This window comes from Podarcis gaigeae (assembly GCF_964106915.1).
Source record: "Podarcis gaigeae genome assembly, chromosome: 1".
NCBI lineage: Eukaryota > Metazoa > Chordata > Lepidosauria > Squamata > Lacertidae > Podarcis > Podarcis gaigeae.
The window spans coordinates 2,335,857-2,351,850 of record NC_139678.1 but is presented as its reverse complement, the minus strand read 5'-3'; the positions used below and the strand labels follow the sequence as shown (position 1 = coordinate 2,351,850).

Sequence of the window (15,994 nt, the reverse complement as noted above, 5' to 3'; positions counted from 1 at the left end):
CCTTTATGAACTTTTACCTTGTCGTACCATATATATGCATGCCAACCGAATCTGTTATCAAATCCTTCCATGTTTATATGTTTGTGTTTGTTTGTGTGTGTTCACTGTTTTGTTTTTATTTGTGTGGAAAATTAATAAAAAAATATTATTATTATTTTTAAAAAAGTAAGGGCAGTTATGGCATCAGGGGCTTGGAGGCACCTCGGGAGCAATGCCCGCCGGTGTCTGTGGCAGCGGTGCTCCCTGCCAGAGGAAGCGGCGAGCGCCTGGGTGGCTGCACACCTAAGCAGTTCTGTACTCTCCTGGGGAAGCTTTTCATTAGCTACATGGTGCGAGCCATGGAAAGGTAAATAGCCGCTGCCACCTCGTCTTCCGGAGAGCCAGCATGGTGTAGTGGTCAAGAGCGGTGGACTCGTAATCTGGTGAACCGGGTTCTCTGGTCTAAACCTCTGAGCCTTGGGCTTGCCGGTCAAAAGGTTGGCGGTTCAAATCCCCACGACGGGGTGAGCACTGTTGCTCACTCCCTGCTCCTGCCAACCTATCAGCTCAAAAGCACATGAAATTTCAAGTAGATAAATAGGTACCGCTCTGGCGGGAAGGTAAGCGGCGTTTCCGTGCGCTGTTCTGGTTCACCAGAAGCGGCATAGTCATGCTGGCCAAATGACCCGGAATCTGTGGACAAACGCCGGCTCCCTTGGCCTATAGAGTGAGATGAGCATGCAACCCCAGAGTTGTCTGCAACTGGACCTAATGGTCAGGGGTACCTTTAAAGTTCTTAAGCACAGTGCAGAGTCTAGATCTGGGACTACATAGGAACTCTCTTCCTCTCCAGGGTCTCTGAGGGTCCTGCATGATGTTGGAGGCAGAGCAGAGGCAGGATAGGAGCGCAGCTGCTGGCATCTTGATTCACAACATCTCTGGCTCCCAGCCTCCTGCTCCTTAGAGAACCAATTACCACCATAACAAATAAAGAAAGGGTTGTAATACAGAGATGAGACTTTCTCTCTCCCTCCCTTGTTCACCCCCCCAAGCACCGAGAGGCATTTTCCTGAAATGCCAATATTATTATCTTATATGTTCCCCCACCCCCATTCTGGGGAGAGCAACACATGAGATTTGTGCTCCCTTGCAGCGAGGGAGGTAGCAGGAACTGCTGATTGCAAACCGAGCCCAGTCTCTGAAGGGGAATGCCTGGTTTAGCATTTCTTCAGCAACCAGCCCTTTTCTTGCAACGGCTTGCCAGCCTAGGTGCATCCTTCGCAACATTCACTTCTCCGAACTGTGCAGTGCAATGTCTGCAAAAAATAAAAAATAAATGCAGGTTTCGGTGAAGCAAATGTACCAAAATGCCTTAAATTGGGGAAATGCTTAGCAAAAGAAAAAGTGCATTTTAGGACAAAGTCACACTCTATGTTACTGGTGCATTTTTAAGGGGATTTAAAAATAATAATGCAAACTTACCTGGAAATATGAAGAACTGAACTTACGACCAGAAAAGGGAGAAACTGAAAGAATCTGCTGGACTGTTTCCATTCTGCTCCTGCAATGATCACCTGCCCCAGGAGATCTGAAGTAGGACTTTGCACATTTCAAGCATTTCCTGACTGCGTGTCGAGGTCCCCAAGCCACCCCTCAAATAACTCAAAACCTTGCTTAAGGTTTTTGGCATAATTTTGGCCACAACTTTATTAAAATACATATCAGTGGGTGGTTATTTAGGCATTGGTTAAGACTATCTGTCCCCCCGCCTAGGAACAGAACTGACCCCGAACTCCCTCGGAAGCCAGTTAAGGGAAAACAATATTGGGGAGCGAAGGAGCTGAGTCACAGGCCCTCAGCACTCACCCCCATTCTCCCCAGGGCTTGCCGGCCCTGGTCCCATTTCAGGGATTTGGACGAAATCATGGCAAGCCATTGGATTCCTTAATAATAATAATAATAATAATAATAATAATAATAATAATAATAATAATAATAATATATTTTATTTATATCCCGCCCTCCCCAGCCGAAGCCGGGCTCAGGGCGGCTAACAACAATAAAACAGTACAAAAGTACAGCACAAACAACACTCTAAAATCATTCATTATAAAATTAATTTAATTAATTAATTTAATTTAATTTAACGGAATTCCCTTCCACAGCAGCATTGGAGAGGCAGGCCCAGCCGATCCTTACCCCTCCTCCAACCAATTGATAACCAATGCCTAACCACAGCCTTACAGATTGTGATGATTTGCTACACAGTAGGCAAAAACCAAATGGCCCAGCCAATCGGCCAGATGGACAAAATTCCTACCAGGCCCCTGCCCCATAGCAGACGACCCCATGACAGGCAGAGCAAGGTCAGCGCAAAACCCTCGAAGCCTCAGGGCGGGTGATCCGGTTCACACAAGCTGCATGTCCTGAATTTAAAAGCTCCGATCCTTCCCACCAAATTGCAACAAACATTTTCCCCCAGCAACCCGGCCCCGCCAATCAGTTGCCAGGGGTCAGTTTAACCACCCTGCCTGGCAACAGAGGGGTGACTCAGTGGACCCGTCCGCAACATGTGCTCTCTTTTCAGGGAGAACACGCTCTCTCTGAACACCCAAACCGATGGCAAAGGGTTGGTCTGGATGACCCTCTGGGTCCCTTTGAACTTGGCAATTCTATGACATAGCTCTGCACAATGCTGAGCTAACATCAGGAAAGTATAACTGATATTTTTTTAAAAAATTTAAAAAATGAACACATCACCTGTAAACAAATGAGAATTACAAGCTACTGACTGGTTGTTGTTTTTTTAATGAGAATCCATTATTATCTTTTTTATCATCTCTGATTTAGAAATGGTGGGGTTGATATTTCAGATCACCAGTTGCTCAAAGCTACACAGGGAGCCTATATCGGACCAGAGATTCAGCTTGCTTGAAGTCCAGCGGAAGCAAACTGCACCAGAACAAGCTCACAGTAGATTTTTTTATTTTTTTTAGTTACAAATTAATGGGCTGGAGAGCTCATTTGCATTTTGTCTCCATTTGGAAAAGAACTAATTAATATGTTTTATTGAGCTAATTGCAGTGCCACCAGCCTTTGTGGGAGGGGAAAAAATAGGTCTCAGGGATGTGTTTCCAGAAAGAAAAGTCTTACTGCTAACATGCGTGACTAATAATGGATGTAGCTCTGTTAAAAAATTAACCACACTTTAATTAAATGAACATTGCAAAGATACCCATTGTAGCAGGCCTTCCTGATTTAAAGTCCCCCGGGGCTGGCCTGCCATTGGTTATATGAGGCGAGGCAAAGGCTCATTAAAAGAAAAGAAAAAACACAACCCCAAACACCTGCCAATCACTTCTTGTCCTTCAGCCTCCGCTAATGATCACTCACTGCAAGGAGGCTCCAAGTTCAGAACTAGTTACCGTGGAAGAAGGTTTCCCCACTTTGAAACGAAGGAGAATTGCCCCAGTTTTAAACTAAAATAAAGTTTACAAACCTTCCTTGAAGGTTTTTAAGCAGAGGATGGATGGCCATCTGTCCCAAATGCTGAGATTCCTGCCTTGCAAGGGGGCTGGACTAGATGAATCTCGGGGTCCCATTTTGTGATTCTATGAAAGCGCGTAGAGAAAAGTTTTCCTCCCCACTCGAACTCATGGGCATCCAAGGAAGCCAAATGTTGGAAGGTTCAGGAGAGCTAAAATAAAGTTCTTCTTCGGAGTTAAGCTGTGGAACTCCCTGCCACAGGAGGAAGTGATGGCCACCAACTTAGATGGCTTTATAAGAGGATAAATTCACGGAGGAGATGACTACCAGTGGCTACCAGCAGGGCCGTCTTTACCCAGGGGGCACCCGGGTGCCAAATTTTGGGGGGCGCCAGACGCCAGGCGCTGAAGCCGCCTAAGCTCTTAACTATCTATCTGTTATGAAATAATAAATAATTTTGATCAAGCTAGAAAAAACAAAATACATATATACCTGGGTATTACCGAAATGAATACCTGCTGTTTCACTAAAGGACTTTCGACTTTGTGCGCTCGTTTATCAAAGACGTGCCGCGGCAGTGGTGGCGCTTGTCATTCAGTGGCGCTTGCCAGATGAGTCAACAACAGCGCTTGTCATTCTCAGTTAATTGGGGGGCTAAACTAAATTTGGGGGCGCTGGGCGGATCTTTGCACCCTGGCGGCGCATATGCTGAAGACTGCGCTGGCTACCAGCCACAGCGGCTGGGCTGTGCATCCATTGTCTTGCTTCTGAATCCCAGTTGATGGAAACCGCAGGAGGGGAGTGTTGCTCTTGAATCCTGCTTGTGGATTTCCCACGGGCATCTGGCTGGTTGCTGTGAAAACAAGATGCTGGACTAGAGAGGTCATTGGCCTGATCCAGTGCTCTCTTTTCATGTCCTCATGTCCTTAGTGTGTCAAGTACACACAAGAGGCAGCCATTTTTTTAATAAGATCCCCAATTCCCAACAGTGGTCCGACCAGTGCAGGATTTACGTGTAAGCTGTATGCTCCTGCCCACCTAGCAGTTTGAAAGCACGTCAAGTGCAAGTAGATAAATAGGTGCCGCTCTGGCGGGAAGGTAAACGGCGTTTCTGTGCACTGCTCTGCTTTCGCCAGAAGCGGCTTAGTCATGCTGGCCACATGACCCGGAAAAACTGTCTGCAGACAAACACCGGCTCCCTTCACCTATAGAGCGAGATGAGCGTCGCAACCCCAGAGACGTCCGCGACTGGACCTAACGGTTCAGGGGTATCTTTACCTTTAAACAAGAACATCTTAGGGTCCCACTCTCTTGCAAGGCCCCCAAAACAGTTTAAAGGAGGGAAAACTGGATGTAATTCAACAATAACTTTGATAAAATACATAATTTTGTTATGTGCAAATTGCTTTAGATACCTATGAGGTCCATCAATGACCATATAGCATATATTCCACACAAAAAACAGCGACAATTTGTTGTTGGCAAGGGACAGCTGGACATATCAAGGGCCCCGTTACCTTCAGGACCTTAGGGCCTCATCAAACCCAAATCTAGCCCTGGGTCCAATCCTGTATCCTATGCTGAATTAAACACAAGGGGGGGGGGCATAATAATATTTCGCCAAGTCCTCTTTTGACGGCGATACGATTTGAGTATCTACCTTGGATGGATATTGAAAGTGGCATTGCAATAAGAAGGCTGGCCTGTCTGCAGAGAGGCCAAAGGAAACTCGACTCTGAAGGTAGCCTGGAAATTAATGAGGCAGCTGAACTATATTTTTGGTCCCTGAATTGGATCTTAATTGCTGCAGCCGGGAGAGAGTTACAACCCTCTGTAGGGACATTTGCTGGAAGCAGGCTTTAGATTACACTCCCGGCAAAAGGTACAGAATCCGAAGGCCGTGAGGCAGGAAAAGGTTATGAAGCTCATTGCCCTGGGCATCACTCTGCTCAGGTTTGCAGCTCGATCCTATATATGATTACTTAGGAGTAAGTCTTGCACCTCGGTGACCGAGCAGAGAGACACAGCTTTGCGTTTGCTGAGCAGAAATTTCCTTGCCCAAGGAAGCCCCGGAGCTGAAATCCTGCAAGCGATTCTCCAACGGAATTCTCAGGAGTTTCTTCAAACTACAATTTGTTATGAATTTTGTATTCTCCTTGCCAACAAAGGTCCGTATAGTAAAAGCTATGGTTTTCCCAGTAGTGATGTATGGAAGTGAGAGCTGGACCATAAAGAAGGCTGATCGCCGAAGAATGGATGTTTTTGAATTCTGGTGCTGGAGGAGACTCTTGAGAGTCCCATGGACTGCAAGAAGATCCAACCTCTCCATTCTGAAGGAAATCAGCCCTGAGTGCTCACTGGAAGGACAGATCCTGAATCTGAGGCTCCAAGACTTTGGCCACCTCATGAGAAGAGAAGACTCCCTGGAAAAGACCCTGATGCTGGGAAAGATGGAGGGCACAAGGAGAAGGGGACGACAGAGGATGAGATGGTGGGACAGTTTTTCTCGAAGCTACCAGCATGAGTCTGACCAAACTGCGGGAGGCAGTGGAAGACAGGAGTGCCTGGCATGCTCTGGTTCAGGGAGTCATGAAGAGGCGGACACGACTAAACATCAAAACAAAAACAACAAAAACAATTCTCCTTTTGCATTTTTCTGTTGTTAACTGTCCTCAGAACTTCAGATGAAGCGTGGTAAACAAAATTAATAAATAAGTGAAAAATGAGGTTCTACCAGGTTCAGATTTCTCAGTTTCTCATTCCCCCCCCTCCCCGCCCAATTTTAAATTCAGTTCTCCAGAGGTCTGCAGGAATCAACACAGAAATTTATCAGCATTTGGGGGGCAAATTTCTCATAATATGCACATGGTTTTGTACATATCTTTTTGCAAGCAATTATCCCTCATGTAATGCATTTTCATATGTTGCTTTCACAATCATATTCATTTTTATTTCCTCTAATAAATGCATTTCAGTAACATTGCTTGGTACAAGAACTGCATTGCAAAAGTGCAAAATTCAGAAGACGGTTGTGTTGTGTTTCCCCCATTGTTTGGAAAGGCTTAATGTGGTAGATTCACCTTAAGATGCAACCTGAATCATCTATAGAGGACACATGCAATAACCCTGTTTAGAAGTCATTTTGGACTCACCGTCATTTCGGACTCACACCTGTTCATGGAGGCACAGGTCAATTCTGTGTCCAGGGCAGCTGTTTACCAGCGCCATCTGGTGCACAGGATGAGACCCTACCTGCTGGTGGACTGTCTCGCCAGAGTGGTGCATGCTCTGGTTATCTCCCGCTTGGACTACTGCAATGTGCTCTACGTGGGACTACCTTTGAAGGTGACCCGGAAACTGCAACTAATCCAGAATCTAATCCAGACTGGGAGCAGCCGCCAAGACCATATAACACTGGTCTTGAAAGACCTACATTGGCTCCCAGGATGTTTCTGGGCACAATTTAAAGTGTTGGTGCTGACCTTTAAAGCCCTAAAGGCCCAGTATATCTGAAGGAGTGTCTCCACCCCCATCATTCAGCCCAGACACTGAGGGCCAGCTCTGAGGGCCTTCTGGCAGTTCCCTCCCTGTGAGGTTACAGGGAACCAGGCAGAGGTCCTTCTCGGTGGTGGCACCCTTCCTGTGGAACACCCTCCCATCAGATGTCAAGGAAATAGACAACTCTCTGACTTTTAGAAGACCGGTTTTAGGTCAGTCCGGTTTAGGGAAGCTTTTAATGACTGATGTCTTAATGCATTTTTAATGTCTTGTTGGAAGCCGCCCAGAGTGGCTGGGGAAACCCAGTCAGATGGGCGGGGTATAATTAATAAATTGTTGTTGTTGTTGAAAAAAGGGAGCTCTATGCCTCTGCTAACCTCCTGCTTCCTTCTCCTTCCCTTTCCAGATCTGGACGACCCAATTGTGACCGTCCACCAGAGCATAGGGGAAGCCAAGGAACAGTTTTACTATGAGCGGACGGTGTTCCTCAGGTGCGTGGCCAATTCCAACCCACCTGTCCGGTACAGCTGGCGGCGAGGGCAGGAGGTGCTGCTCCAAGGATCCGACAAAGGGGTTGAAATTTACGAGCCCTTCTTTACCCAGGTAGGAATCAAGGTACAGTCATATTTTTTCTTACTTACTACTCTTATCAATGTCATTTCAATTTTGTGGGTTGAGGCGAAAGCAAGGCAGACCGGTGGCAAAAGAGCTGCACTAGTGGCCGGTATGTTTCTGGGTTCCACTGAATGCAGTGGTGTAGCGTGGGGGGTGCAGGGGGGCCGGCCACACTGGGCGCAACATCTGGGGGTTAGGGTTAGGGGGCGCAAATCCACGGGTTAGGGGGCACAAATCCACGGGTTAGGGGGCACAAATCCACGGGTTAGGGGGCGCAAATCCATGGGTTAGGGGGCGCAAATTACTTGCCTTGCCCCGGGTGCTGACAACCCACGCTACGCCACTGACTGAATGCCAGGTTTAAATCTTGTAAAGGCTCATCTTAGAGCAGGGGTCGGCAACCTAAGGCCCATGGGCCACAAGCACCCCTCGGGGGTGATTTAACCAGCCCATGAGCCGCCTCCAAAGCAAGCCGCCCACTCGGCAAGTCACTGTGTGCTGCGCTAAACCAGTGCAGCACAGTGCGGGGACTCACTTCCGTGGTGCCGGAAATCGCGTCTGTGCATGCTCAGACACTGACGCCAGAAATCACAGCCGTGCGCGTTTTGGCCCATGGAGGGATCTCCGCTACAGTGAATCGGCCCAGGCAAGGTAAACCTTGCTGCTCCCTTCCTAGAGAATACCTGGCCAGGTAAGATCTGCCAGGGATGCCCTGCTCCCGGGTTTGTCCTCAAGGCCAGGGTGGACAAGCTTTGGGGGTCAGAGTGGTGCATCCTATACTGTGAAAGTGCTTGGGGGCTGCACAATTCTGACAAAAGTGGGTTAATAATAATAATAATAATAATAATAATAATAATAATAAATTTTATTTACCGTATTTTTCCCTCTATAACACGCAGATTTTTTTCTCCTAAAAAGGAAGGGGAAATGTCTGTGCGTGTTATAGAGCGAATGTGTGGTCCCTGGAGCCGAAAAATCAGGCAAAAATCAAACCGCGCTTCACGGAGAAGGGAAACCTGAAAAGAGGAAGCGGCTGCTTTCCTGCATTCTGCCTCTGGGTCTTACTGCCCACCCTTCTCTGTTTCGTTGCTGTGTTTGCTGAAACGGAACAAAGAGCAGGGAAAGCCCCTCCCTCCAGGCAAGCAGAGGGAAAAGCAGCGTGCGTCTCTGTGCTCCGGTGCTGCTGGGGGAGAGGGAGGGGGGAGGGAGAGAGAGGGGGGGAGGGAGAGAGAGGGGGAGGGAGAGAGAGAGAGAGAGAGAGAGAGAGAGAGAGATGGCTGGCTTGGGTGGGGGGGAACTTTTGCCTTTCTTTCCTCCTTCCCGTTAAATCCCTCTCCTGCATTCTTAGCCAGCTGCTTCTCTGCACACCCCTCTCATGTCCCTTCTTTGTTTTTCCTTCGCTCCCCACTTAAAATGTGGTTACAAAGCATAGATCCACATGGATCCTCAGGATCTTTGCATTGGGTCACCCCAAATTCACCATCAGATCACATAGCATGTCCATGGCTACAGCCTGCCCCCCCAAAATCATGCACCCACTGTTGTCTGGGGCTGCAATGGTGCAAAAACGTGGTTACAAAGCATGGATCCACAGGAATTCTCAGGATTTTTGCATTGGGTCACCTCAAATTCACCATCAGATCACATGTCTGTGGCCACAGCATGAAGCACAAAAATGATACATCCACTGTTTCATTCAGAATGTTTTCCCCCTTGTTTTCCTCCTCTAAAAACGATGTGCGTGTTATGGTCAGGTGCGTGTTATAGAGCAAAAAATACGGTATATCCCGCCCTCCCCAGCCAAAGCCGGGCTCAGAGCGGCTAACATCAAATGTATAATACATTAACATAAAATCAGACAATCAATTAAAATACATCCTCAAATCAGATCAGGATCAGAATAAAATCCAATCGGATGGCAACCCGCAGATTAGAGTTGGGGACCTTAAATGCTCACCAGGCCCAACTGTTTGTGCTGAACTTATATGGGCCCGTGAGAAAAATTGGGAGGCCACTTTCATGCAAGTTCTTATGAAAGGGGAGAGGGAGTCAGACTGAACCCCGACCAAAGGCCTGGCAGAACAGGCCCTGCGGAAAGATGTCAAGTCCTGCAGGGCCCTAGTCTCTTGTGACAGAGCGTTCCACCAGATTGGGGCCAGTTCTGAAAAGGCCCTGGCTCTGGTTGAGGCCAGCCTAACCTCCCCATGGCCCGGGACCTCCAATATGTTTTTATTTGAATACCCTAAGGTCCTCTGTGGGACATACCAGGAGAGGCGGTCCCATAGGTACGAGGGTCCTAGGCTGGATAGGGCTTTAAAGGTTAAAACCAGCACCTTAAACCTGATCCTGTACCCCAGCGGGAGCCAGTGCAGCTGGTATAGCACTGGGTGAATGTGATCTCGCAGTGAGGACCCCGTAAGGTGGGGTGTCACCTGTTCTTTTTCCCTCTGTAACATCCTGTCATGCTCCATGGGGTGCCCTCAGGGACAAGGGTCTCGGTCCAAGGTTGTAAAAGCCTTTCACTCAAAAACGTATGCCAAAGACTGGGGTTCGAGTTGCAGCCTAGTCTCAAGATGCAAGCTTCAATGTGGAGAATCAGTTTGTCTCCATGATCCGAAACAGAACTCAGGAAACCACCACCCAGGGTCCATATGATCAGGAGTCTGCAAAGCAGCCCTGAGGAGGAAGGCATGAGGGAGCTGCATATGTAGAGGAGAGGACAGATAAGGCTACCAGATTTTTTCAATGAATCCGGGGACACTAATAATAATAATAATAATAATAATAATAATAATAATAATAATAATAATAATTTATTATTTATACCCCGCCCATCTGGCTGAGTTTTCCCCAGCCACTCTGGGCGGCTCCCAATCAGTGTTAAAAACCGTACAGCATTACATATTAAAAACTTCCCTGAACAGGGCTGCCTTCTGAACGTCAGGTAATTCTTTATCTCTTTGACATCTGATGGGAGGGCGTTCCACAGGGCGGGCGCCGCTACCGAGAAGGCCCTCTGTCTGGTTCCCTGTAGCCTCACTTCTCGCAATGAGGGAACCGCCAGAAGGCCCTCGGCGCTGGATCTCAGAGTCCGGGCTGAACGATGGGGGTGGAGACGCTCCTTCAGGTATACAGGACCGAGGCCGTTTAGGGCTTTAAAGGTCAGCACCAACACTTTGAATCGTGTTCTCTATGTACATGTGGATGCTGAGAAAACTGTAAATCTGGGGACTGTCCCTAGGAAACGGGGATGTCTGGTAACCTTAACATAAGAGCCGTCTTCAACTATCTGAAAGGCTGTCACATGGAAGATGGAGCAAGCTTGTTTTCTGCTGCTCCAGTGGGGAGGACCCTAAACAACGGATTTGAGTGACAAGAAAGGAAGTTCCAACACAACACAAGGAAGAGCTGTTTGAGAGTGGAACGGACTCCCCTGGGACTCTCCTTCCTTGGGGGTTTTGAAGCAGAGGACAGGTTTTTGAAGCAGAGGTCCCTCGTACCTAAGGGACCGCCTCTCCCGATATGCCCGGCGGAGGACCTTAAGGTCCACAAATAGCAACACCCTAGAGGTCCCAGGCCCTAAGGTAGTCAGCTTAGCCTCAAGCAGAGCCTTTTCAACACTGGCCCCGGCCTGGTGGAACGCTGTGTCTCATGAGACCAGGGCCCTGCGGGATCTGATTTCTTTCCGCAGGGCCTGTAAGACAGAGTTGTTCCGCCTGGCCTTTGGCTTGGAATCCACTTGATCCCCTTCCCCTCTTTTCTTTTTCCTTTCTCCTCCTGTGTGGAACTCCTACTTGGGGACTTCCCTGGCTTTTTTCTGGCCCACATAGGACCGGTCTGTATAGATGGCCTTGGTTAAGATTGGACGTTTTCATCCCCAAAAAGTTTTTGATTTGAGTTTCTACTGAAATGAGGCTGCATCATAATGTTGTATTTTAATCTTGTTTTTAAGTTGTATTTTAATCACCTGTTTTTATACTTGGTGTTTGTCTGTTTTTCACGGGAAAGGGGGTAAATACGTTCCGGCAGCCTCCCAGGTTTTTGCTGCAAAAATACTCCCACAACTCACTTATGGATCCCAGGTTTGCAGTTTTAAAAATTTTGCGCCTATGGAGGCATTTCAAACAAAATTCTATCAGTGTCTATTGGGGATCCCCCCATGTGTATCTAATATAGCTGTCCGCTTAGAAGTTGGACAACCACCCGTTAACGCGTGGTTGTGGATTCTAAAGATACACTATTGGTTAAAACTTATTTTTTCCCCCGGCCGGTTTGGCTCCTTTAACACTCTTAGACACCTTTCATTCTACCTGGAAAGTTCCCCTGTTTGAAAAGATAAGAAGCTTGGGATTTTCCCCGCAGATCTTGATAGCGGCAGGATATGAGAGAGCCAAAAGCCAAGTGCTTCAACGCATTAGGGACATAGAGTTGCAATGTCATATGGGCAAAGTGGATAAACATGCCACAATTAGAGACTTTGGGAGAGGGTTTTCACCCGCAAATTATCTAGCTGATTTACAAATACCTAAGTACAGACACTCCTTTACCCTGGCCAGATTCAACGTTCTGCCCTCTGCCCTGCTGCTAGGCAGATATGAGGGCAAACCATATGAGTCACGTGTTTGCCCATGTGGCTCATCGGAAGTGGAAACAAGTCTGCATGTATTGCTGCACTGTAGTTACTACGAGGATCTACGCCTGACCTTTATTGCCCCAGTTCTACAAAAGCTTAAAAATGAACCAGAACTCCAACGTATGAGAGCCTTGGTAGAAGATAAGGTTCCTGAAATTACGATCAATGTTGCCAAATTCTGTGTAGCCGCTATTAGGCGTAGGAAACAAGAGCTTTCCAATGTCAATATGCAGGTGAAGGCAAATACTTAATTTTATTTATGCTGTCTAATTTTAAATTGCTGTTATGGCCTAATCTGTATTGAAATTGTCCTTTGTTTTTTCCGGTGTTATGCTTTGCTGACTAGCTGTACGAGTTAATCTGGTCTGTGACCGTTTAATAAAATTTTATTTTATACTTGGTGTTTGCTGCCCTGAGCCTGGACTTGGCTGGGGAGGGCGGGGTATGAATAAAATTTATTATATTATTATTATTAGATGGCCATCTGTCAGGGATTATTTGTCTGGAGGTTGTGCTAGATCACCCTTGGTGTCCCAACCCTATGATTTTCTTATTCTGCTCTTTATGTGAACAGGACATGGTGCTTACTGCATTTTCAAACCGTCTCCCTAGGAGCAGTGCCCAGACTTACCTGAGAGATAAATTAGTTTTGTTCTTGGCTCATTACCAGAAGAGTCTTTTATTTACATAGACACCCTACTTCTTCTCAGCAGACTTTATTTCGTTGGAAGTTTTTAAACGGAGTTTGGATGACTATCTGCCAGGGATTCTTGAGCTGCAATTCCTGCAGTGCATGGGGTTGGACTTGATGGCCCTTGTGTTAGAATTCCTGCTCCATGATTGCAGTCATGGGATTGTTGTCTATCACATGACGGTGTATGTTTTGACTCCACAGAGTGGGAAGTGACGGAGACAGGATGTTTGTGTTCCTGTGTTCTGCGAAGTGGGACTATTGTCCTTTGTTCTTTTTCTCTTTGCTGTCTGATGCTAGAGAGAGAGGGAGCCATGTTGCAGTGCTCCATGTGTGTTTATATGTAAATAAAGTAGATTAGCCAAAATGCTGAGCTGCTGAGGTCTGTCACACAAGCTGCGAAGACTCTGCGGATCCCTAAGTGTGCCGGTGTCGGTTGGCATCGGTCGCTGAAATGTTCGGGCAGAAGAAAGCTTATGAAGCTCCCGAATGATCGACCAGGAGGGAGGGAACATGCCATTCGGGCATGTGTCTCTACCAGGGTCCTACTCGAGTGAAGGACGAGCTCCTGACACCTTGGGGGCCCCTTCCAACTCTACAGTTCTGTGATTTTTTGATTCTATCATCTGGCAACAGTTGCAGATGCAACGTCTGCACCTGTGATTCCTGCATTGGAGCTGATTGGACTAGATGGCCCTTGGGAGCCCCTTACAATTATACGATTCCATGAGTCTCTCTTAGGCCAGATCTTCCAGCGCATGAGCTGCCTTCCCAATGTGAGCATCGCGTTCAGCTCCAGACCCTTCCCCACTTGGCGGAGCCGGAGCTCCTGGGATCGAGGCGCGAGAACCGACAAGAGGCAACAAATGAGATGCTGAGTGTACAATCAGCAACCCGGCGCAGAACAACTTTCAACTTTCATAGATAATTCTCAACTAATGGCTCAGAAAGGCCCATCACTTTCATCCTTTATTGCACCTGACAGCTTTATATTGCTCAGAATCTCTGGCAAAGCCTCGCTGAGGATGAGGCAGCGATGGGACCTCAAGAAGGAGGAGGGCTTGGGCCAGGTTCAACACCGTGGGATTGGACTCCCTTCCTTAGGAACATTTTAGGAGGTTGCAGCCTTCTTCCCGGGACCACCCGCATGCTCTGCAGGATAGGGCCCCAGCTCAGGAGAGGCTCCTTGCTGGAACTGAATTGTGGACAGTCTTCTGCTGTAGACAATTTTTTGTTTATTCTATTTATATCTTTCCTTTTCCTTATTTAATCCTTGAGAGGCCACACCTAGTGAGCTTCATGGCCAAGCAGAGATTTGAACACAGCACTCCCAGGTCCTGGTCCAAAACTCTAACCACTAGACTGCACCGGCATTTTAAAATGCACTTTAAAATACCGCTATGTACAGAGTCACACACATGCGCTGTACGTAACGACGACGCACATGCGCTGTACATAGTGGTTTGCCAGCAGTGTACGGATGGCGGTGGTGTCCATCCGTCGCCGCTACAGCTGCAAACAGAGGATCCTGATACTGGCGGCAAACCGCTATGTACAGCACCGCACACATGTGCTGTATGTATCCATGACGCACATGCACTATACATAGTGGTTTGCTGGCGGCGGCGCTCCAGCAGCGCACGGACAGCAGTGGGATCCCACCACCACCACTACAGCCGCAAACGGAGGATCCCGGCACTGTCCGTACGCCGCTGGAGAGCCGGCACCAGCAAACTGCTATGCACAGCGCATACGCTGTACGTAGCAATGCTGCACATGCGCTGTACATAGCAGTTTGCCACCCTGGGTGTCATGACGCTGATTTACAAATACCTAAGTACAGACACTCCTTTACCCTGGCCAGATTCAACGTTCTGCCCTCTGCCCTGCTGCTAGGCAGATATGAGGGCAAACCATATGAGTCACGTGTTTGCCCATGTGGCTCATCGGAAGTGGAAACAAGTCTGCATGTATTGCTGCACTGTAGTTACTACGAGGATCTACGCCTGACCTTTATTGCCCCAGTTCTACAAAAGCTTAAAAATGAACCAGAACTCCAACGTATGAGAGCCTTGGTAGAAGATAAGGTTCCTGAAATTACGATCAATGTTGCCAAATTGTGTGTAGCCGCTATTAGGCGTAGGAAACAAGAGCTTTCCAATGTCAATATGCAGGTGAAGGCAAATACTTAATTTTATTTATGCTGTCTAATTTTAAATTGCTGTTATGGCCTAATCTGTATTGAAATTGTCCTTTGTTTTTTCCGGTGTTATGCTTTGCTGACTAGCTGTACGAGTTAATCTGGTCTGTGACCGTTTAATAAAATTTTATTTTATACTTGGTGTTTGCTGCCCTGAGCCTGGACTTGGCTGGGGAGGGTGGGGTTCGCCCCTGCTCTGAGGACCTTCTTCGTCTGCCTCTTTCATGAGATGTCCCTCAGAGAACGAGCCTTTTCTGTGGTGGCCCCCCCTTTATGGGACGCTCTCCCCAGAGAGGCTCGACTGGCGCCTTCATTAGACATCTTTAGGCGCCATTCAAAAACCTTCCTCTTCAACATTTTATGTCCTTTTCAATATGTTTATTTAAAATACGTTAATTTGAAATACTTTTACGTGTGGGGGGCGGGGTTAAGGGTTTATTCTTCTTGTTCTTTGCTTTTAGCATGGATTTTGTGTGTTTTCATTTTGCATTTTTATGCTGTGAACCGCCCTGAGAAGGTGCAGTATGCATATTTAAGAAATTGGGGGGGGGGGGGAATAGAAATCAAAATCTGAGTGGAAGTTTTCTGTACGAGGAGCGAATTGAGTGCAAGGTATTTTCGCACAGAAGTCCACTCCTTCCTTTCAGTGCCTTAATTTATGTGGGGAAAGAGTTGTTTCCTTCTTGCAATTATGGTGTGTTACAGTGGTTAGAGTGTCGAACTAGGAACTGGGAGGGACGAGGGTTCAAATCCCCACTCAGTTATGGAGCTTTCACTGGGTGGGACCTAATAAATAATAATAATAATAATAATAATAATAATAATAATAATAATAATAATAATAAATTATTATTTATATCCCACCCATTTGGCTGGGTTTCCCCAGCCACTC

At 47.3% G+C, this 15,994-nt stretch overlaps 1 protein-coding gene across 2 annotated transcripts in view; it reads left to right on the top strand.

Moving 5' to 3' along the window:
• MDGA2 (MAM domain containing glycosylphosphatidylinositol anchor 2) overlaps nucleotides 1-15,994 on the top strand; it is a 401,452-nt gene that overhangs the window by 204,887 nt on the left and 180,571 nt on the right. Inside the window, exon 4 of one of the 2 annotated variants that reach the window (XM_083732457.1) lies at nucleotides 7,370-7,566. In XM_083732457.1, coding sequence (XP_083588583.1) covers nucleotides 7,370-7,566 — 197 coding nt within the window. Of the gene's footprint in view, nucleotides 1-7,369; nucleotides 7,579-15,994 lie in introns of both variants that reach the window. The other variant, XM_083732456.1, reaches the window with a different exon arrangement.